The sequence below is a fragment of the Ursus americanus genome, chromosome 8 (assembly GCF_024610735.1).
Source record: "Ursus americanus isolate L20-20 chromosome 8, mUrsAme1.1.p, whole genome shotgun sequence".
NCBI classification, from domain to species: Eukaryota; Metazoa; Chordata; class Mammalia; order Carnivora; family Ursidae; genus Ursus; species Ursus americanus.
In genome coordinates, this window is record NC_142134.1 from 77,177,508 (window position 1) to 77,200,785 (window position 23,278).

The following is a 23,278-nucleotide window of genomic DNA, read 5'->3' on the forward strand; positions in this document are numbered from 1 at the left end:
GAAGCAAAGACAATCACCCCATCATGCACATAATTTGTGTTTATTAGACACCAGAACAAATCAGAAGGAGTTCCTCAGCTGTCGTAAAGACACACACAGCAGAAACTGCATAAACACAGGGCCACAGGCAACAAGATACAGGAAAGCTACACATGCCCCCAGCAGCACTACACACACGGAACCTGTCGTCTAAAACTCTACCAAACAAAAACAAGTCACCGATCAAATTTGTTTAAAAGGGAGGGAGAGAGAGTATAGTTTTTAAAGACCAGCTACTACTACTTTTTTTTTTTTAAGAACCAAACATGACCTTCTCTTCTTTAACTGGATCATTGGTCCATTTCTAGTAAGCTGGGGTATATTTGATCGAGTTGATGCCAAATGCTTCTGCCAGTTCTTTCAACAGCAAATCAATCTGGTGAGGCTTCTAAGCTCTTGGGCTACTACACCGACACAGAAATGTGATCCACTGAGCAGCACTGGAAGCGTGTTGGTGAGTGTGTATTCTGCATGCTTGTTAATGTCTGTGCAGTTCCGTTGATCCCGGAGGAGCACTTCTTATGTAGTTCAATGGACTCCATTTGGGGTGAAAGGCGTTATTTTGCCTAATGAGAGCTCCCCCTCACAGTCCAGCTCCCAGACAGACTCGGCGGCAGGGTCACCATCTGGGGACGTCTGAGACATCTGGGACATACGATCGAAAGGGCTCTCCTCCTCCTTGTCCACCTCCCCGTCCCCCGGGGTCACGGCATTGGGGATCATATGGACGTAGGCAGCTGCGATCTCCTTGTGGAAGACGGTGTCCTGGTGGTAGGAGATGAGCTCATTGCTGATGTTCACTGTCTCCACTGGGGTGCGGGGGCAGAGGCTGCCGCACCCCAGCAGCTGCGCAAACACCTTCCGGAAGTCAGCGTTGAAGGCGTAGATGACCGGGTTGAGCGAGGAGTTGGCCCAGCCGAACCAGACGAAGACATCGAAGGTGGTCTCGCTGACACAGGGGAAGCTGTCCCCAGGACCCTCCGGGCGTCCGCTGCAGAAGGGGACCATGCAGTTAAGGATGAAAAAGGGCAGCCAGCAGCAGACGAAGACCCCCATGATCACCGACAGGGTCTTGAGGACCTTGGTCTCCTTCTTGATGGATGTCCGCAGGCTGGTGTCAGGGGTACAGGCCGCGCGGCTGCGGCAGCTCTGCGCATGCTCCGCGGCCCTCTCCAGGGAGGAAATCCTGCGGATCTGCAGCTGCGCGATGCGGTAGATGCGCGTGTAGGTCACGATCATGATGGCCACGGGGATGTAGAAGCTGATGAGCGAAGAGGAGATTGCGTAAGTTCGGTTCAGGCTGGAGTCACAGTTTTCCGCCCTCACCTCTGGCTCCCCCGCTTCCTCCCAGGGCGTCCCGTTCGCCAGGCTGGATGGCGGCTCCACACTGCCCCAGGAGCCTGCCTTGTCCCTGTGCCAATGGAGTTGAACTGGGATGAAGGAGATTAGAATGGACAAGGTCCAGGCCAGGCCGACCATGATCAACGCCACGCGCTGGGTCATCTTGCGCTCGTAGCGGAAGGGCCTGGAGATGGCCCAGTAGCGGTCCACGCTGATGACGCACAGGTTCAGGATGGAGGCGGTGGAGCACATGATGTCAAAGGCCACCCAGATGTCGCAGAAGGCCCCAAAGGGCCAGTAACCGGCCACCTCGGCGACCGCCTTCCAGGGCATGACCAGCAGCGCCACAAAGAGGTCGGACACAGCCAGAGACACGATGAAGACGTTGGTCATCTTGGCGCGCAGGTGGCGGCTGCGCACGATGGCCGCGCACACCAGCACGTTGCCCAGCAGGGTCCAGACGATGAGCAGGGTCAGGAGGCCGGCGGTGACCACCTGAGCTGGCCCCAGCGGCGCCGCCCCCTCCGCGCCCCCCGCGCCGCCTGGCTGCGCCAGCTGCTGCCGCCCGAACCGCGCCGGATCAGCGGTGCCGTTGCGCCCCGGCGGCAGCATGTCGGGATCGGCGTCAGGGGCGGGCTGCGCGTGGTCCCAACTTCGGCCTTGCGCCCCCCGGGTGACCCCATCGGGCACCCGGGGGCTTGGGCACCGGGACCCGCGGTTAAGGATCCCCAAGCCCCGGGGGGCGCTCACCGTGCGCTGCAACGGGGCCCGAGTGCGCGGGGACCCCTCTCGCTTCCTCGAGTGCCTCCGGGTCGGTGGCCGCGTTGCGCCCCTCCAGTGCCGGCGCTGGGGGCGGGAAGCCGGCCGGTGCGCTCCGGACGGCGGTGGCTGTGGCTGTGGCTGGTTCGCAGCCGGAGAAGCAAAGAGCCAGCCGGCACCGAGGGGGCGGGGGCCGGGAGCGGCCGGCGGCGGGCAAGCGCTACCGCGTTGCCTCGGTCCGGGTCTGCGCCCGGGGCCCGCGCCCCCGCGCCTCCGCGTTCCCCAATCTCCCGCGCAGCCGCCCCACCTGTGCCCGGGCGCGTTCACTCTCCGCGCTCCGCCGCCGCAGTCTGGAAGCGAATCTGCAGGTCCGAGAGGCGCCGCGGTGCCAGACCCTCGCCCCGTGCCCGGGGAAAGCACGGCCCGGGTAGACCAAGAGGTCCCTGACCCAGCCCTGGTGCCCCGGCCCCAAACACGTTTGGGGAACGGGGAGGTGGGGTAGGGATGGAGGAAATCACTGGCTTCTAGACTGGGAAAGAGCGTTTGTAAGGTAGAGGGCAGCCTCGAATTTCTCCCAGACCCGAGTCCCAGTTGGAACTTCATTCCAGGCTGTATGACCTTGAGCGCCCTAAACTTCACTGGGTCTTGGTTTTCTAATCCACAAAATGGGCTAATAATTCCTGCTCTTCCCCGCGGGTGTAAGGTTCAGTGAAATCAGTCATCTAGGAAAAGCGTGCAGGAGGCATGTCTCCTAGGAACCAATTCTCCTAAAGTACCCTCCCCTCCCACCCCCATTGTCCACTCTAAAATTCAGGCTTAACCTGACCTCTTGGGAGAGTCTTTTTGCCCACCATCACCCCCAGCCTTTAAGCGGTTTTTCCCTTGGGGGATTAATTTTGGATGAGCCCAGAAGACAAGGAGGAAGGAGGAAGGGAGCCTCCCCACGGCTGGACATTTTCAGTTTTTTTGTTTTAGAGCCTTGAGAAAGATGGATTAATATCTCAGTGCTTGACAGAAGTGGAAATAGAGGCTTGAACTGATGGCCCAAAGCCCAAAGTTATTAAAAGAATGGCAGGAAACCCTGGAGAGGAGAGCCGGGTTCCAGGCTCTTAACTCGCTTCCTCCCTCCAGCAGAAAAGTTCTGCTTCTGACGGGCCAACTTTCTGAAGATAACTGGGGAGAGAACGGGCTGAGGCATTCAGTCGCCCTGCACTAAGGTCTAGAAACAGGGCCTAGACTCTCCCATCCCCTCCTTAATCTCTCTCTCCACCCAGACCCACCTGCTCGCTGGACCAACGCCTGCAAGTGTCCCAGCTTTGGCGACTCAGCCTGCTCGGCCTTCTCCAGCCTCTTCTCCCTCCAGTCTTCTCTCCCTTCAGTGCTTTCTGCTGCTGGAGGTGGCAAGACCATCCGTCTAGGGGCCTTGCCTAAAACTGGGGAGTCAACCTTACCTCCTCTCTCTCCCCATCTCCCAGGAGCTAGTCCGCTCCTCTCTCCACTGACGCCCCATCCAGGGCTGCGTCTTCTCCAATCTGTTTTATGACGACACTCTGCTAGCTTCCAGGTTTTGCCCCGATCCTCTGTCCACCCTCCACTCAATGGCAGGGAGAGCGATCTTTCTCAGATGTGACTGTGATCATGTCATTCCCCGGGTGGGAAATCCTCAGTATCTCCTTGCGATCCCTGATCCTTAGACAGTCAGGTAAGCTCTTCAAAGTCTTTTAATCATCTTCCCCTTGCTCCAAACCTTCTCTTGCCACTCCTCGTGCACCTACAGCCTGGGTTCAAGCCACTGCCTCCACAAAACACGGCAAGCAAACAAAAAACACGAATTGTCATTTCCCTAATGGGTCTTACGGCAACCCCTCGTCCTGGAATGACCTCCATCCCATCTGTCTTCCCGGAGAACACCAACTTAGGATGTCAGAAAAGGACTTGGGTTTTGGAAACAGGTTTGAATTTCAATTCCTTTTACTTTTATTTGGCAAATACTTATTGAGCACCTGTTACATCTTAGGTACTGTTTTATTCACTGGGAATACAAGGGAGTATAAAAAATAGAGTGTCCCTTGACTCTATGAGGTGATTAGAGATAGACTTTAATACGAGAATTATCCAAATAAACGTACCATTACAACTGTGATGAGGGCTATGAAGGAAAAGTGTAATAGTTGGGAGTGACCTAGACAAGCTATTTAGGGAAGTCCCTTGTTGGGTTGAAATCAGTTACGTGGACCAAAGGAAAGACAGAAGGAAAGAACAGGCAGGAAGAGCAGGCATTTGCCAGCTGTGGGATCTTGGGCAGGTTACTTGATCTCTCTGAGCCTCAGTTTCCTCCTCTTTGAAACAGGTTAATAACAGTAGTTTAGAAGGTAAGGGAGATGAGACCAAAATATGTCCTGTGCGAGGGGCTCGGAGCCTCCCTTCTGCCTCTGGCTGTAACCGTGCAGCTCATTGCCCCGGGCTGCCCTACGAGGAGCCTCCTGTCTAGCTTTTGTAATGGAGCCAGAAAGTGGACACATTATCGGACCTGAGAGGCTAGAGGAGGAGGAAGTGATCCCAGACGGGGGAGACTATGTTCATCTTCAAAACAAAGAGCCCACAGAGAAAAGGGGGATGGGGAGGGGGCAGAGAGGACCAAAAGCTCAGGGCGGGGTTTTGCAGGAGTCACTGCGAAGGAGACCAGGCACTGGGACATGAAGGAGGGGAGGAAAGGAAAGGCGAGGGGGAATTTCCGAGAAGGATTGGCTGTGGCCTTCACAGAACTTCAGAAATGCAAGAAAACTATTTGAATCGGGGATTCTCTTCTGGAACACAGCACAGCTGAGAGCCTGGACCACGTGGATCATGGCTTTACCAGTTGTGTGGAGCGCTGGACACGTCGGTACCTTTCCCTCCTCTCACAGCTCACCCAAGCAGCCCCTCTCCAGGAAGCCCGCCTGGTTTCTGGGCTGGGGAGCGGCCCCCAGTGAGCTCCCGCTGCAACGCTTATGATGCTGGTTTATTACCAGCCAGTCACGTGGCTCCTGGCTCCTCTAGACTCTGAAACCAAGGAACTGGGTCTTACTCGGGTCTGAATTCCCCAAGCCAATGAGTGGGTGCTTGGCAAATCGTTACTGACAGGAGAGTGGGAAAAGAGGGCTCCGAGCCCAACACTGTGACCGGAACAGACAGGCAGCTCACCCCCAGAGGCGCACACACGCTCACCACACAATTTTGCATTGTGTTCAGGTAGTTCTGACTCCCTGAATTCCATCGACCCACTCATTCATTCAACAAGGCTTGGCTGCAGACGTAGGAAAGGAGGGGTATACAAGCCGTAGCCAGGCTCCCAGACGCCTAGCACTTCTGGACCGAGCCGCTGTCTGCGCTCCAGCAGACCCCTGGGCCGGCTTATAATGCAGCAGTCGAAGTTGGTCCTAGGGTTGTGGGTTATTGTTAATCTGTATAATGCAGCAGTCGTGACATTGGAGGAGGAGGGAGGGGGAAGGGGGGGAGAAAAAGGAAAGGGAGGGGGAAGGAGGCTTTGGAAGAAGAGGGCAGGAGGAGGAAGAAAAGAAGGAGGAAGGGAAGAGGAAAAAGACAGCGTAGGGGGAGAAAATTACATCTTTGAACCTCTGGATCCATTCATACCCTGGTCTGTGCAGCTACAGAAGCCAATCAGTCACCCTCTGGCTACCACGTGCCTGAGTTGAGCTTCCATGGTTACCGGCAGCTGGAAGGGCCCTAGCGCAGGGAGCAAACATGGTTCAGTGGTGGCTGAGAACAAGGGGATGGGGAAGGGCCACGCAGAAGAGAACATACCTGAGCTGGAGAATGCACGGAATCCACCAGCATTCCAGGTGGAGGGGCATTCCTAACAGAAGGAATAGCATGTGCAAAGTCTCAGAGGCACAGAGCTTCGTGTGTGAAAGGGTAGATTTTTCAGAACTCTAAGGCTTTTCCCTCTGCTATACAAAAAAAATCCCATGTTTCTCATCATTTTTGGAAACAAGGGGTTTCTATCAATAAGACACCATGCGTGCAGAGTAACACCAGGCAGCCAGGTTGCTATAGGACCATGTCTCTCCTGTCTTCAGGGGGAGGGCTCCTGGAGCCATTTGTCTGCTGGGGACGATGGTTTCATGTGAGCAGTGGCTGCCCTCTCTCACCCTGACTCTTTCCCACATGTTCCAGAAGTCTCTCATCAGCCTGGGAAGCCAGACTCGTCAGCATGGATTCTAAGCAAGTAGGCGGCCCATGAGCTCCCTCTCTTGTCATCCCAGCCAGAGCCCTGCCCCAGAGGATGCTGGCGGCAAAGAAGGGACCCTCCCCTACACTTGGCTCCTGCAAAATTGTACTAAGAGGATTCACTAAGAACATTTTAGCACAAAGGGGGTTTCCCTAATCCAGTCGGCAAATATTCTTCTGTTTGAACTCACTAATTCTCCTTCTTCTGAAGGTGTTATTTTCAATTGGATTTGCTTTGCTGGGACAAATGGCAAAATCAATAGGAGCAACAGTCAGGATTTGGGTCCTGCTGCCACAGCTGGTGGCAGAAGACTCAACTCGGTTTTACACCCAGAAAGGCTCGGTCCTTGGTTACAGGACACACCTGGGCTCCCCAGGAGCCAGCCATGGCGGGGCGCTCAGCTTGGCTCTGCAGAGCCCAGGCAGAAAGGTGGCGATGAGCCATCCGCGTCCATCCTGTGGCTGGAAAAGTGGCCTCGAGCACACAACCATGACCACTGATGGTAACCTGGAGGCCTCCACTTCAAACCCAACAGTCAGCCCATAGGTCTCCGCCCCCTCCCAGCTTAGACGCACAGAAGTCACGGAGATGAAGGGGCTGCCTTAACTAGTGAATGGAATTAACCCGACCGGGATAGGACAGATGGACACCAAGTACCCCGTGGTGGGACGCACTCAGGGCACACAGCATCCTTGCCTAGTGTCCCTGCCCCCTGAGTAAACAGCAGACAAACCCAGACAGAGGGATGTCAACAACTGACCTGAACTCTTCCAAGTACTGATGTCCCAACAGGCGAAGAAAGGACGAGGAGCTCTCCCAGGTGAAGGAGACACAGAGGCACGCCGACTGGATCAGGGAGGGATCCTTTGAAGAATGTTATTGGGACAGTTGGCAAAATGATCTTGTGGACTGTGTATTAGACAATTACTGACAAACCATTGACGATTGACTGTTATCGACCATTAGACAACCGCACGGCATCGATCTTAAGTTTCCTGAATTCAGGCACTAGCCTCGCCTTGTTCTTCGAGAATACAGGCTGAAACGTCGGGGGGGAAAGGAGCAGGACACATTTCAGGGCTTCAGGAAGAGATGAGTGTGTCACGTCGTGTCATATCGTGTCACATCGTGTCCGTGCAGGAGAGAGAGAGCCACGTGGTCGAGAACACCCGGTGAATCTGGGGGAGGCTATGTCAAGGTTTGTCATCTGACAACTCTCCTGTGAGGTTGAAATTATTTCAAAATAAAAGAAAGTGTAAATAAAGATACCGATCAGAAATGCCTTCAGCTGTGAGTAGCGGAAAGTCTGCCTACTCATGGCTTTATGCAGTAAAGACATTCAATCCTCTCGCATAACGGGAGATTCGGGGGGAGCAGGCAAGGGGCTGGCGCGGAAGCTCAGTGACGCAACTAAGGACCCACGTTCTTTTCATCCGATGTTCCACCTTTCTCGGTGCTGTGGCTTTGTGTCCTTGGAGCCTCACGGTCACAGGACGGCTACCACAGCTGTGGGCACCATGTCCAAGTTCAAACTCCAGGAGCAAAATTGGGGGGGGGGGGTGGAAGCTATATCGGGGGAGTTTTCTCCCTGTGTCCCTTACTTATCACCACCAAAGAAGATCTCACAAGGACCTCAGGCCTCATTAGCCAGAAGTAAACCGCCCCTCACCGGGCAATCCCGTAACTCCCCCTCGCAGCTCTCCGTCCGGAGCATGGAAGCCCCTTCAGGGCTCGGTTGGGACGGGATGCTGCAGAAGGCGACCTCACTGAGTTCACTCGGGTTTTTCCAAAAGGAAATACATAAATAACTTTTTAACCTGCCCAGGAAAATATCAAATAAATATATGGGGTTTTTTCCCTGAGCTTTCTGCTATATTGAAACTATCTCCCAGTTCCCCTTTTTGTCTCAAGAGATGGTCAAGCAGCCATCCATCTGTTTGTTCATTGAACAATTATTAGGAAGCTCCTGTTCTGCCAGCAGAGGGGACCCAGCTGGGGAACAAAACAGGCATTATCCCTTCTTCTTGAGGCTTACAGTTAAGTGATTAAAAAAAAAAAAAAAGAGGCTCGGGGCGCCTGGGGGGCTCAGTCAGTGAAGCGTCTGCCTTCAGCTCAGGTCAAGATCTCAGGGTCCTGGGGTCAAACCCTGCGTTGGGCTCCCTGCTCAGCAGGGAGCCTGCTTCTCCCTCTCCCTCTGCCACTCCCCCCCCCCCCGCCTGTGCTCTCTCACTCTCCCTCTCTCTAATAATTCTTAAAAAATCTTTTTAAAATTTTTTTAAAAAGAGGCTTAGAGTAAGTGGTCCAACAATCCCACACGTAATCAATCGTATGATTAACAGGTACAAGACCACAATGAAAGAAAGCTTGTCGGTGTTTCATAACAGGGACACCAGAGCCAGTCTTGGGGCGAGTGAAGACTTCCCTGAGAAGCTGTTGCTTGGATGGAGACCTACAAGAGCAGCTGAATTAACTAAGTGGAAGGAAGAGGAAGCAGCACGTGCTAAGGCCCTGAGGCAGGAGGGAACACCGCCCATCCAAAGCACGAAAGCCGGTCAGTGTGGTGGAGCACAGAGGGAAGTGAAGACAGGAAAGGCCAGAGAGGTGGGCAGCTAAGACCACACAGGACCCTGGGGGCCAAGGTAAGGACTGGGGTTTTCATCTCAGGAAACGAGAAGCCATTGGAGGATGTTGTGCAGGGGAGGGAGCATATTTGCCTTTCTCGAACGCTACTTTCACCGCAGTGAGGAGGGCAGACTGCTAGGGGCCAGGGATGCATTGGAGAAGGGAGCGCGGAGGCCGCTTCAGGAGACGCAGAGCATCGGCGTGGGCAGGAGGTGGAAGTGGGGAGAAGCGCATGGAGCCGAGAGATTTGGGAGTAGACGTGACAGGTGTGGCTGTTGCTTGGAGATGAGGCACAAGGGCTCCTAACGACAGCCCTTGTATGCCGGGCTTGCAGGACAGAGGCCTGTCCATCCACGAGGATGAAGACGAGGAGGGAGAACCGGCCAGAGGACTGAGAACTCTTGAGTTTGGGGTCAGACACACTCAGTTTAAAGTGTCTCTGGGACATCTAAGCGGCTGGAAGTGACCAGCAGGGAGCTGAGAGGTCGGGCTGCAAAGGCACGTTTCGGAGCCAGCGGCATCTACACAGCAAGTAAGCCAGTGGCTGGGAGCTAGAGCCCCCAGGCGAGCCAAGCGAGAGGCCAAGAGGACGCAGGGCGGCATCACCACCTGCCCACGGGGAGGGTGCGGAGCCTGCACATGGAGAGCGAGAGCCGGGGGAGCAGAGCAGTGGGACGGGCCCCAGGCGAGTGGGTCACCAAAGCCAGGACCCTGTGCCCCCGCTCCTCCCCTCTCTCTGCAGACAGGAAACCGGCACACGGAGGGGCTGGATCAGTGTCCAGGCCGTCAGCTCTTCCTGGGCCAACTGCACTGATGATCCCCAGCTCGCGTGTGCTCCATTTCTGCTCTTGTGTGAGGCAGGAAACACGGGGTAAAAACACCGCATGAGTTTCCTGCGGCCCCTGTAACAAACCACAAACTTAGCGGCTTAAAACAGCACACATTTATTATCTGACGGTTCTGGAGGTCAGACATCCAAAATGAGTCTCAGTGGACTACAGTCAAGGTGTCAGCAAAGCCATCGGCAGAGACCTTAAGGGGAGAATCCCAGCCTCCTCACACATCGTCCAGCTGCTGGGGGCTGCGGCACTCCTCGGCTTGCGGCTGCATCACTCAGCCTCTGTGCCCCCTCTGGAGCCCAGTTCCCTCCCGCCGCCCTCTTACAAGGACCTTTGTGATGATGGGTTGGGCCCGCCCAGATAATTGAGGATAATCTCCCATCTCCCATCTCGAGATCCTTGACTCAATCACATGGCAATGTTACTTTTGCCACGTAACGTGACATCTACACACAGGTACCAGGGGCTTAAGACGTGGACATCTTTAGGGGGCATTATGTGCCCTCCCCTGGGCTCCCCGGGCCACGTAGAGGACCAGCGATCTGAGGATTTTTTCTGGAGCAGCACTACACCTGTGGGAAGACAGACATCCGGTCTACACGCAGCAGCAAACGCGGAGGCAGAGCCCTGAGATCATCCATGTGGCCTTCACAGAGCTCGCCGCACGCCGCCCTCGTGGGCTTTCCACGCATCGTCTCGGCTCATCATCCGGTGATGCTTCAAGGTGTGCGCTTCGATTGCCAATGTCTGCTGGAGGAGAAAACCAGGTGCCCGGGGACGAGGGCAGCTCGCAGCAGAGACCCAACCTGCCCTCAAGCCTTGTCCCTCACCCTGCCGCACCCCTTGGGAGCACCATTCCTCAGGGACCTGGTGCAGGGGCAGCCCCAGCTCTGCATGCACCTGCAGGACCCTTCCCCAGAAAATCCCACCTTCTCTTGCTGGAATCTTGACTTCTTTCAGGGTCCAGCATAGCAGCCAAAAAACCCCCAATTCTAACGCGGGGAATGGAGCCTTCATGTGTTTCTGTGGTTCATGGACGTCCTGTGGCCTTAAGGATCACCATGACACATCATCTTTCACTGTTGGAGATGTTGCATTCTGAGGACACAGCCACGCTCTTGCTCTGCGACCCGCTGGGCACAGCTGCCCTACCTCGCCCTGTTGCTCTGTGGGGCTCGGTCCTGCTCAGTGCGTGGGGCACGCACTCGGCTGCCAGGTGGGGAGGGGGAAGGACTGACCGCCGTGGAAGCGGGGACACCTGTGATACCTGGGCTTTTCCGCCACGACGTGCCTGGAAGAGGTTAAGCCATTTTTGTTGAAGGAATGTGATCACAGGACAACTGTTGGGATAAGCAGGAGAAGCGCCTGGAGGAAGCAGTGGGAAAGCAGAACTGCACGCGTGTAGAGGTGGACGAATCAGGGGGCGAGGGTACGTGCGCAGAACCCGCCCCTCTCAGGCTCACCCCTCCACCGGAACCCAGCCCCCCCCCCCTGCAGCTCCAGGCCCCACCTCCTCCCACAGCCACCTCAGGCAGGGGGAAGGGCGGACCTCTTCCTCATCGTTCTCTTATCAGGGGTCACATCCTTCCAGAAGCATCCAGCAGAGACCTGGTCCTTCTCATCGGCAAGACCAGGGCTCTGCAGACGTTTTCTGTAAAGGACTAAATAGTTAAGAGCCACGTCTCTGCCGCATAATCTTTTCGTGTAGGTGGTAGTTTTTTGTTTTTGTTTTTGTTTTTTAACAACCTTGCCGATTCCTGGCCTTCTTAGAGGTATTCACATGCCCCACTCCACACCAGCCTCCAGCCAAGGGGGGGGCAGGCTTATTATGTTTGGCTTAGACCAGTCATCCAAACTGGTGTTCCAGAAACACCTGCCAGAGATAACTAGGCAGCCCTTGCCCTTGTCAGGAAGACAGTCCAAGCTCCACTTCCCGCCCCAGCGGTTCCTCCCCTCCAAGGAGGAGGGCAGAAGGCACCTGTAAGTGTCCCCAGAGGTGGTCCCACTGCTCCCCCCATGGGCCAGAGCAAGCGATTGGAGCACACCCTAGTCACAGCTCTTCTGGACCAGGCCTAGAGCACCACCTTGTGCCTTAGAGGCGAAGAGGGAACTGGAGGCGTGTACTAGAAGCCAGCAGAGAATCTCTGCCAAGCCCTTAAACACTGTTCGTGGGAACACGCCATGAGCGCCCACGGTGTTCCGGGCACTTCCCCACGCCCTGCGATAGCCTGGGCTGTGAGCACCGTGACCCATGTGGTGAGGCCTGAGGGAGACGGAGGCTAAGCCTCTACCCTCACAAGACAGACGGTGGTGTCCAGGACAGATAAGCACAAATGAATAAGTAAAGGACTAATGGTAAAGGGGCCAAGGTGAAGGTCATGGGGGGTCTGTTTGGATAGATGACCAGGGCACCCCTCACAGTGGAGGGACCTCTACACAGCCTGAGGGATGACAAGAGGCTGATCCAGTTCAAGGAGCCAGAGAAGCAGTCTGCTGAGAGATTAGCACGTGCAAAGGTCCTGAGGAGCAGAGTTTGTGGTCTCCAAGGGGGTGAAGGGAACTGTATGTGGCTGCAGCAGTGGCAGCGGGTGGGGTGCCTGGGGGAGGGGGCAGAGGAGGGGGTTGGCAAGAAGATGAAGGAGCGGAGGCCAGATCACGAAGATCCTAGAAGAGCACAGTCAGGAGTTTGCACTTTCTTCTAAAAGCCCACGGGAAGCCAGTGAAGGGTTTAAGCAGGTGACTTGATTTAATTTACATTTCTGAGACAATGAACTATCATGGTGGTTATTAACGTGGCTGTAACAGCATACCACAATTCTCACTCCTTTTGAGCATTAAAACACTGCCCTCATCCTTCCCCTGTCCTCTCCCCATGGTCCCCTAGGGTCTGCTCTGAGGAGGAGCTAATGTTTCCCCATCAGACCCTGTGAAAGTGCCCTCCCCACCCACTACCCCAGCCTCCTCCCTGACCACTTCCTCTCGCCCTATCTGGGGGACTCTCCTCCCATGGGAACACCCCCACAGCCATGTTCCACAAAGCCTCTTGATGGGGACAAGGATGCCCACGGGGAGTGGGAGGTGGTGGGGGCAGGGGGAAGGAACACCCTTGTTGAAACTACCTAGTTCTCAGCATCCCTAGGAGAACCGAGAATCCTCCCAGCCCTCACCGGGAGTGAGGACGGCTGTCCTCTACACACACTACAACAGTCCAGAGCTGTGGATGGGACACAGACACCGCTTTGCACCGCTTTGCACCCATCCCCTTACTGGGTACCCTTGAGGCTGCTGCTGAGATCTGCCAGCCATATCTCCCCTCGCTTTGCCCTGAAAGCACAGGTGAGGACTCAGAGGAAAGGCACCAGCGCCCCCTGCTGGTCGTGCTCTTCCACAGCAGAGCTCACATCGGAGCCCAGGAACCTGCCTTCTCCAGTAGATTCTGCCCTTCACCATTTTAAGCCAAGTGTAGCAATTTCTAACCGGCTAAAAAGGGAAATATTCTGTCAGCTGATGGATTGCTCTGTACATATATCCCCAAGCAATTGGTTGACGGATTTTTTTTTAGCAAATTGACTTTCAAGACTCTATGGCTAATAGGAAAAAGGGATGGGTTTTTAAAGGGCATAATTGTCCACCATTACAACTTACTAGCCATGTATGTTCCTAGCATTCTCGAAGGTTCCCTCCACTAAAATGGAGTAGTAATGCTCACCTGACCAGGCGGTGGCTTCATGGAGAGATACCAGGGATGCACTGTGGGCTGCCAGGGTTACGCAGCACAGAAGGCTCCTGACTGGTGTTTGCGTGGACAAAGGAATTTGATCTGACCTCCGGGCACAGGTGACTAGCAGGTGCTGGTGACATTTAGTTCCCAAGTTTGCAAAATGCCTTGTGGAAGGGGTGCTTTTTCTAACGCACAGCTGGCACCACAGGGGCTGGGTGTGACCCTGGGTGTCCAGCTCCAAAGTCCTTGCCCTTCCCCTCGGCCTCACCAAGAGCCAGGGAACCCATAGAATGTGAGTTGAAATCCTGGCCTGGTGGCGTCCGGAGATGAATGAGCTCAAGCTAGCAAATGCACCTCTACGAGGTTGCAACAGGAGAGTAAGAGACTTTCCTGGTACCTGAGCGCCTAGGGCATCACTCCCCACAATGAAGAACTCTATGGGAAGGCATCGATGTTGAGTGTCCTGATGAGCACGGAATCATCCAAGGGGCGAGGTTTGGGGGATCTTGACAGTTCATGACATTGAGCTACCTCACCTGGGGGATCTACCTGCTGAGGGGACCAGACCGGGTGGCTTTGACACCCTCCTCCCAATGACAGTGGATGAAGGCTGGAAACTCACCTTCTCTGATGACTCTAAGTTGATCTTCCTTCCACTGACTTTCTTTTCTCTTTCTTTCGCATGTTATTATTAAGAAATATCTCAGGCATATGAAAAAGTACAGAAGAAAACCCAATGAATGCCTCTATACAGGTTACGTTGCCAGAGAAATCAAACCCTGCAGACAAAGCATGCACTCAGCTGTGTGTCCTCACCCGGGTCCTGTCTCCTCCCTCCTCCCCAGCCCGCAGGTGACCACTCCACTGAACTCGGTGCTCTCTCTTCACATGTGTTTGTAATTTTACTGCATATGCAGCCCAGAAATATCAGATTGTTTTGCCTGTTTTTAAATGTTATATTCATGGCATCATGCCAATTATACCATTGTGATACTTAGCTGTCGATACAGGGTTGTCCTGAGGGATGACTCGTGTTGTTGTGTGTAGTTCCAACCCATTCATTTTTCACTGCTGTGTAATATTCCATTATAGGACTAGGCCGTAGTTTATTCCTTCTGATAGACATTTCAGCTGTTCTTAATTCTTCCCTATGACAAGCACTCCTGCCGTGGACATTTCTGAACACGTCTCCTTGCACGTGCATGCAAGGGTATGTCTGGAGCTCACTCCTAGGAGGGGCACTGCCAGGTCTCAAGGAATGTGTGCCTTCAGCCCTACTTGATATTGCCAGCTCTTCTCCCACTTGGCTTTTACTGATTTACTCTCCTACCAGCAGTGTGTGTGCCTTCACTTTCCCTCACATTCGCCCAACCCTTGCCACTCCGACGAATGGGAAATGGCATCTCCTTACTGTGTTAATTTGCATTTCTCTTATTCTAGCCCAGAGGGCGTGACTCTTGTTGATTGCATGCTCTGGTTCCTCACCTGTGAGTTGCACTGGTATTAAGATAATAAGCTTTCCTTGCTGCCTAAGCTGGCTGAGTCAGGATGCTGGACTACCTGTGGGTCGAAGCCGCCTGGCCGCAGTAGCCATCCCTGAGGCCGTGGGCTCTGCTCGTGTAGGGCCAGGAGATGACCCATCTGTAAGGTCCTTCCTCAAACGTTCTGAGCCCAGCAAGACTGTGCCGACTTTCCCCAGCTCTGACGGCACCCCGTGGCCACCCTGACACCACCACACCTGAATCAGTCGTTCCCAGCGTTGCCGTGATTCCCTTTATCTCCCTGGCAGAGCCCTAAGCCCACAGGCTGAGGCCCTAGGACTGTACTAATGGGCTCAGAACAGGGGAAAATTAACGCCAACCAAAATGGGGTCCTCTGGATAAATTGGCATTCACATGCAGTCATCTCATGCAGGGTAGTTTATCAACACATGGAAAGACTTGGCCATGAAAATGCTTGCCACAGTGTCATTTATTATTGCGAAAAGAAAACAAAAGAGGAAGAAGAAAAGAAACAAACCATCAAATGTTTCTAAATGTCCAACATCAGGGTCTGACTAAATAAGGAATGCTACCTCCCTCCACGGAATGTACTTTGAAGTTGGCCAAGGTCATATTGCAGAAGAGGACACAATGTCAAGGAATGTTGTTCAGGAATCTGGACTTGGGGGTCCATGGACTCCCATGGAGATACTTCTAGAAGGGAGTTGGCATCACCTGAAATGCTTATTGAAGTATCCCGAGCCCCGCTCCAGCCCAACAGAGCCTGAACTTCTAGCTGGGAAGGCAGGAATCCTAATAGGCTCCCCAGATGATTCTTAAACACGCTAAAGTGTGAGAATCCATGCCATGGGGATATAAAATAGCTAAGAAACACGCTGGTGTATTAGGAGAAAAAGAAGCTAGTTATAAGCAAATTCAGTACACATAAAAACAATCTCATCACGTGTGCGTGTGTGTGTGCGTGTGTGTGCTGATAGGTACTGAGGTACCAGAAATGAGCAGTAATTACCTCTAGATCGCAGTTTCTCACTATTAACCTCCGGGGCCCACTGATTCCCTGCTGTGGGTACCACCTGTGCATTGTGGAATATTAAGCAACATCCCTGTGATCCGCCCACTAGAAGCCTGTAGCCCCCCCCCCGAGCAGTCACAATAAAAAGTGTCTCCAGACTTTGCCAAATGTCCCCTGGGGGACAAGATGGCCCCAGGCTGAAAACCACTGCCCTAAATAGAAGGTAAGATAGACAATCTTTCACTTTGTTTTTAGTCCATCTGCCCATTGTCTTCGGTTTTTTCTAGAACAAACATCAAGTATTTGAGTCACGTAAAAAGTCTGGTGTTTCTTAATGTGCCCTTGCCTGTGCTGTCCCCCCCAAAATACACTCAGATAAAAGATGTTCATATTAGTATTGATGGTTAAGTAAACTAATTATATTATGAACTTGAAATAATTATGGCAAAGTACATACAAAGATCTTCCCAATGTCACTATTCCTTAAGAGGCTTTAAAATACTTATAATCTTTGGAATAGGCACCATGATTTTAAGTATATGTCTTATAGAAGCAATTACATAGGAAATGCTTTACAAAGATAGTTGATTTTTTTGCAGAGTCCCTTATAAAAACCAAAAAGTGTAAACACTAAAACCAGCAGTAGGAAACTGACTACAGCAGGTCCATTTGATGGACTATAATACCGGATCTAAATGATATTTACAGAGTTTGTAACAATGTGAAGGAAAAGTTTATGCTCTATTGTTAAGTGATGAAAAAGTGGATACAAAATTGAGCCTGTCACGTCATCACCGGCAGGCATAACAATGGTAACAGCAACAGAAAGACTCCTGTGCGGGCACAGAGCTAAGAGAAATACAACAAGTGTGAAAATGTGACTGTCCATTGAACAGCGGCATCCGGGGTGGTTTTTTTCTCTCTTCTGTAATGTCCCCATTTTCTGTAATAAGCATGTATGTACTTACAGTGAGAGAGAAAACAGTAAAAGTTATTTTTTAAAAAACCACAGAATGATCACAAACAAAAGTGTGCCAGAGTTTCAGGTAAGAAACACGTCCCCGTACTGATCTACGCACTAATTCCCATCCAGATGATAAAAATAACTTTGATCCAAAACTTCACCATATTCAGAGAGTATAATATGAACTACAGGTGACTGTACCTACATTGATCAGCCCTGGGCAGCATAAAATGTAAGGATGATTACACTACTGAGATGGGCAGAAAACGTGGTAGGTAGTCGCGTGATAACAGAAAACAATTTCTGTGAAAAACAAACTGGATCGGTTTTCTTTCCCCAACCTGGGTTCCCATTCTTTTAGAACAAAGGATCGCATTTAAAAGGAGATAAAATAATTTGGCTTCAATTAGAATGAACCAGCCAAGGCCAGATTTCAGCCGCCTCACCGAGCTGGGCTAACTTGCTTACATTCATCCGGGGTGAGAGACGATTCCAGCTCACGGGAAACACAATTGGTGCCGACAAAGGCAGCCCTCTTGCGTTTGTCAGGCCGTGTTTGCCCAACCTGGCCATTCCCAGGTGGCTCCAGTGAATTCTCTTGTTAGGTCACTCCTCGGGCTTTGATGCGGACGCGGACTATATCTTACAATAGACCTCAAAGAGAGAGGCAGCTGCGTGCATTCGGTAGAAAATAGAAAAAGGCATGGCCAGGTTGACCACAATTATCCAGGGTTCAAAGCCAAAGACAATCTCCTCCAATCCGTTGTCGTACTCGGGGCGGCAGCCGAAGGCAGGAGGGATCCAGAGCTGCAAGAGAAGAGGAGCCATGCTAGCAGCCGCCTCGGAAGCCCCACACGACCCCCCACCCCACCCCCGGCGCTGGCCTGAACTCGGGGACACAGAGTCACACCGGTCTCTGCACCGCACTTCATGTCTCCTCTCCCAGCAGAGGTCACCTTTTATCAAACCCGTCTTCACACACCAGCCCTGGGGCTCGGAGATCCCAGCCACGTGCGGCTGGGCCGCTGAGTTCTCTGTCTCCTCTCTGGCTTGACCTGGAGAGACAGCCCAGGCCCTGCCCACACCCCTGATCAGGGGACAGGACCACACGCTTTGGAGCCACACCTGGGTTTGTGGCATTTACAGACTCTCATTTGACCGCTGCAAGCCCTCCGTCTCCTCATCTGTAAGATGCGAACACTGACACCCGTCTCCCACGGCTCAGATGAGAATAAAATCCCAACTACGTTTGCAAAACCGAAAGCCATAACCTATTGTCACTGCTGCTCGTGGAAACCACACACTGGTCCCCCCTCGGTCTCTCTGCCCCAGGTCCTCCTCCTCCACCACTGCACGGTGGCAGGCAGCCTCTCGGATGACATCCACCTTCCATCCCACCTCCTGGGAGTCCCGTCCTTGTGGAGCCCCCTGCCCTTGAGTCGGGCTGAGCCTAGTGACTCGCCTCTACCATCAGAATATGACAGGTCTCATCTATGGAACATAAGAACTAAGAAGATCGGTAGGGGAAGAAAGGGATAAAGAAAGGGGGGGTAATCAGAAGGGGGAATGAAGCATGAGAGACTATGGACTCTGAGAAACAAACTGAGGGCTTCAGAGGGGATGGGGGTGGGGGAATGGGATAGGCTGGTGATGGGTAGTAAGGAGGGCACGTATTGCATGGTGCACTGGGTGTTATACGCAACTAATGAATCATCGAACTTTACATCGGAAACCAGGGATGTACTGTATGGTGACTAACATAATAAAAAAACATTAAAAAAAAAAGAATATGACAGAAGTCATGAGGTGTCACTTCTGAGATTAGGTGCCAAAAGGACTGCAGAGTCCGTCTTGCTCACACCCTCCTGCCAGAGAGGGAGCTGGCCCCCCTGTCGTGTGCTGCCCTCTGGCCAGGCCCTGTGGCCAGGCGCTGAGGGAGGTCCCAGCCCAGCAGCCCTCAAGGAACTCATGCCCTCGGCCCAACAACCCACCAGGAGCGGGTTGGGGAAGATCCCCCAGGAGTCAGCTTGGAAGCAGCTGCAGCCCCCAGTGGGCCATGTGCTCTCAGGGAGAGATCCCAGCAGGGGCACCAGCTAAGCCGCGCTTGGACTCCTGGCCCACAGACACCACGACCGAACAAAGCGGTGTTGTTCGAGTTGCTGAGTGCGGGGTGATTTCTTACCCAGCAGGAGCTAGCTGGTACCGGCTTCTCTGTACAGGCGCTACCTCCTTTCTCTGCCCCACCGTGTTCCCGGGCCCTGCTTCTCAGGCTTCTCCCACCACTCCAGCTGCTCCTCCCCAGCTCCTCCTTTGCTGTCTCTCATGGTTGCCTGGAGGGCTCATCCCTGGGTCCTCTCCTCTCCTCTACACATGTGACCCCTGGATGAGCTCCCCCAGCCTTGGCTGTGAATACCAACTATTGGCCGATGACTCCCCAGCCTGAATCACTCACCTGCTCCACCCTCGAGGACCCCACGGGCTGCCTGGTGTCTAACTTGCATCTCAAACTCCCCCCCACCTTCAGCAACACCTTCCTCCCAGTCACTGTCAAAACTCTAGGTGTCATCCTTGTTTTCCTGCTCACCCTCAAAACCCTCCACCTGCCACCCAGCCCATCAGCGGGCTTCCGTTCAGGTGTCCCGGCCCTTGGTCTTACCTCTCTCCAGCCTTCTTGCACCTGCTGCTAAGGGGATCATTCCACAACATCAACCGAGAGGGGCCTGTACTGCCTTCGGCATAAAGACCAGACTCAGCCAGGCTTATGAAGTTCGCTCAACCCGGACCCACTGACTGGACCCGCCTTCCTCTGTCCCGTGCCACTGCTCTCCTTGCATGGAATTCGTGCTAAACTACGCACTGCTCCCCAAATAGGCCATGGTGTCTTCTGCCTCTGTGCCTTCGAACATCATGTGTCCTCTGCTCCAAACGCTTTTGCTTGCCTTGGCCACCGGGTAAACTTCCAGCCATTCCTGGACCCCGAGGCCAAAACTGAGTTACTGGACATCCTCTACATTGCTATTTTCCACCAGAGGCTGGAAAGCAAACTTTCTACTTCCCCTGCCTCTCTTGCAGCAGGGGTGGCCATGAGAAAGCCACTGCCTGGCACTAATATTCTCTCCTTCTTCATGTCTCAAGCCCAGATGTGATGGTTGGTGCTGTTGCAGCCACCTTATGACCGTGTGGCAACAGGCACCACACTAAGCATGGCAAAGTGGAAAGATGAACAGTACCTGGATCCTTGATGATAGGGTTCAGCTGCCAGGCCAACCCCAAGAAGCCAACCTGAAGAATTCTTATCTTTAAGACTGAAGATACTGCTGGCCAAGCTTTCTAGTCCTGGCAGCCAAAAGCACTCCTAACTGAGCCTGAGCCTCACCGCAAGCATCCCTGACTCACTGAAGTCTCTCCCTGGATCAGTGTTCCCATTACGCCTTGCACACACCTGTCCCAACGCTTGCCCTACTCGCTGTGTATCTTCCCTTGAGCCCCCATCCCTAGACTGTGACTTCTGTGGGGAAGAGGTTGTTGAGGAAGGTCATCAAAAAGACACGACTGCCGGTTGAACCCTGAGCAGGACTGGGGCACTCAGAGGCTCCTTGCCCCCTCCCTTGTCCTTGGAATGTGGGTTCTGCTGGCCTTTTTCACTCCCAGAGGCTGCTTGAAGGACACAGCCCTGAAATAATGATGCGGTGCTGAGAACACCTGCATAGTATACGTGAGTGAGCCCGGTTAAGGCCTCTCTCTCTCTCTCTTTCTCTCTATCTCTCTATATATACATATATATAAACTTTTACAATTTGGCAGGCAGGTGCAGAGATCCACTCATCTCACTGTTGCCCAAGACAGGCCTCGTATATATGTTCCTTTGGCTTATGAAAACCATCACCTACGAAGCTGGAGTAGCCTGCCTCTCTCTGCCGCCTCTCCCTGCCCCCCACATAGGGGGGCCTGTTCCAGATCACACCCAGGAGAGTGGTAACCCACAGGCCTTGAGTCTTCTCAGCTGCGATCCTTAGCCCCAACCCCAGCCGCCGGCCCCCAGCAGTATGCAAGAAAGTGGATTTGCAGAACAGAGGCTTTCAATGCAGCCTCATTCTTCAACCTTACACTTCAATCATTCTGGTAATAAGCTGCCTCCATTCCTGATTTGAAAAAAGCTAGGAAAACGGGCTGATTGTTTCTCAGATAAATAACTGAATGTAGATTACCGAGATATTGCAGAGGAACAAAAAGGCTGCGATGTTCCTCAACACTCTTCTCTTGGCATCGCCCTGCAGGAAACGGGGGTGGCGGGCTGGGCCCGGGGTCCCCTCCCGGCTCCCCTCCTCCTCCTCCTCTCGGCCACAGCCTCCTCTCAGATGCATATTTCCGTTGGCCACACGTGGTGCCTCACCGCCCAGGGAAGCCACGTCCGCGGCCACGGCTCCACTCTCGAGGCGAGACGAGGCGAGGGATATGGCACCGCCGTTGCAGACCGTGACCACCCGCAGGGTTCTGATGTCCTCAGAGAGCTTCTCCGGCTCCCGGTGAATGGACTCGATGATGAAGAGGTTCTGGATGTACTTCTCGGCAATCACCAGGACGGAGTAGGGCAGGTTGAACCACGTGTAGGGAGGGCGGGCTTCGGCACAGAGGATGGCCAAGATGGAGCCCCAGGAGATGAGCCAGGAGCCGGAGGCGGTGCCCACCAACAGGTCCGCGTCCAGCTTGCGGGCCGGGTTTCTGGACTCGTCTAACGATTTCTCGTCTACCCTGTAAATCCGGATTCCAAGCAGCCCCGCGGCCGCCATGAGCATCAGCAAGGCGATGGCGTACAGATAGAACATGATGAGGGCCGACTCGCTCTCGGTTTTGGAGCGCCCGGTCTGAATCAGGTACACCACGACGACCCCGATCGTGGCGGCCAGCACGGTCAGGCCCGGGACCGAGGCCACCATGACCCCGGGAAGCGTGAACCGCACGTTGCGGTGCGGCTGACTGTCCACTCTGCGTCCGATGTTCTTCCACAGCACGTAGAGCATGGTGGAGGCCAGGATCTGGTACTCTATGTTGAAGGGGTACAGGTAGTAGACCCCCTGGGAGATGGCGGAGCAGAAGGCCGGGGGCGAGCAGTTACACGGAGGCGCGTGGTCGTCTAGGACTGGGGCCGGGCGACACACGTGGGAGGGCGGTTAGCGCGGTCAGTGGGCAAGTGGAAAAGCACAAAGACACGTTGTCACTGAGGAGTCGCACGTGGGTTTTCCCATTGAATTAAAGCTTTGTCTTGTGGCTTATTGTCATGTCTAGTACTATGGCTGACCTGACAGCCATGAGCACGAACCGCACAAATCATAGTTTAGCCGTACATCGGCCCTTGTGGACGGTATTGTGAAGATTTACTTAACATATAAGATGTTCACGAGATTCTGCTGAACAAAAGAAGCTTGCTAAAGAGGATAGAGTATGATTCCATTTTCATGAACTATAGATACATAGATGATAGACAGACATAGAAAAAGTCTGTAAAGACAGAAGCTAAAAGGTTAACAATGGTTATCTCTGGGTGGGGAAATAGCAGGCAATTTTTCTTTTCTTTCTTTCTTTCTTTCTTTTCTTTTTCTTTCTTTTTTTTTTTTCAGTAGAAGAAAGTTCTATCATGTTTCTTCCCCCAGCTTTATGGAGATATAATTGACATGTAACATTGTGAAAGTGTAAGGTGTCCAATGTTACTTCCCTCTAGGTTTTGCTTCCCTGTATTCTCTAACCTTTCTATACGAATCTGATTTACATGTGTGATTTTTTTTAATTATTGGATTCTTTTAAAGATGTATTTATTTATTTGAGAGAGAGAGAGTGTGTGCATGCGAGTGGGGAGAGGGGTAGAGGGAGAGGGAGAGAAGCAGACTCCCCGCTAAGCATGGAGCCCAACGTGGGGCTGGATCTCACCAGGCTGAGATCATGACCTGAGCCAAAACCAAGAGTCAGAAGCTTAACCAACTGAGCCACCCAGGCGCCCCTAAATTATTGTTTTAAAAAAATAACTTTGTGAGGGAAAATGCCCCTTCTCATTAGCAAAGATTTTGCTCCTGAGAACATTTGATACTTTCAAGCGTGGTGCGAGACAGGCACCATCAAACACCAACATCGGCTCACGAGTGGCCGCCACTTTGCGGAAGGCACGTGGCAAGGGTATTAAGAACTATTTCAAACTGGGTGATGGGCATTAAGGAGGACATGTGATGTGATGAGCACTGGCTGTTATACGCAAC

General features: G+C 53.3%; 3 protein-coding genes across 4 annotated transcripts in view; 1 reads left to right on the plus strand and 2 right to left on the minus strand.

The window, feature by feature from the left end:
* Positions 1–12,396, plus strand: part of SLC2A9 (solute carrier family 2 member 9) — a 286,157-nt gene extending 273,761 nt beyond the window's left edge. The window contains exons 11-12 of one of the 2 annotated variants that reach the window (XR_015725597.1): positions 8,755–9,009; positions 9,327–12,396. Coding sequence is in view for 1 of the 2 variants with exons in the window: in XM_087864276.1 (XP_087720402.1) it covers positions 8,755–8,784 (30 nt within the window). In the remaining variant the exon portion in view is untranslated. Of the gene's footprint in view, positions 1–8,754 lie in introns of both variants that reach the window. The other variant, XM_087864276.1, reaches the window with a different exon arrangement.
* On the minus strand, positions 32–2,070 carry DRD5 (dopamine receptor D5). The gene has a single exon (XM_045771365.2). The coding sequence runs from the start codon at positions 1,990–1,992 to the stop codon at positions 568–570; it is 1,425 nt and encodes a 474-aa protein (XP_045627321.1). The 5' UTR covers positions 1,993–2,070; the 3' UTR covers positions 32–567.
* A 5,270-nt stretch (positions 12,397–17,666) lies between the features above and the next one.
* Positions 17,667–23,278, minus strand: part of OTOP1 (otopetrin 1) — a 28,015-nt gene continuing 22,403 nt past the window's right edge. The window contains exons 5-6 of the mRNA XM_045771351.1: positions 21,239–22,170; positions 17,667–17,837 (exon numbers count right to left, since the gene is read on the minus strand). Coding sequence (XP_045627307.1) covers positions 17,667–17,837; positions 21,239–22,170 — 1,103 coding nt within the window. The remainder of the gene's footprint in view (positions 17,838–21,238; positions 22,171–23,278) is intronic.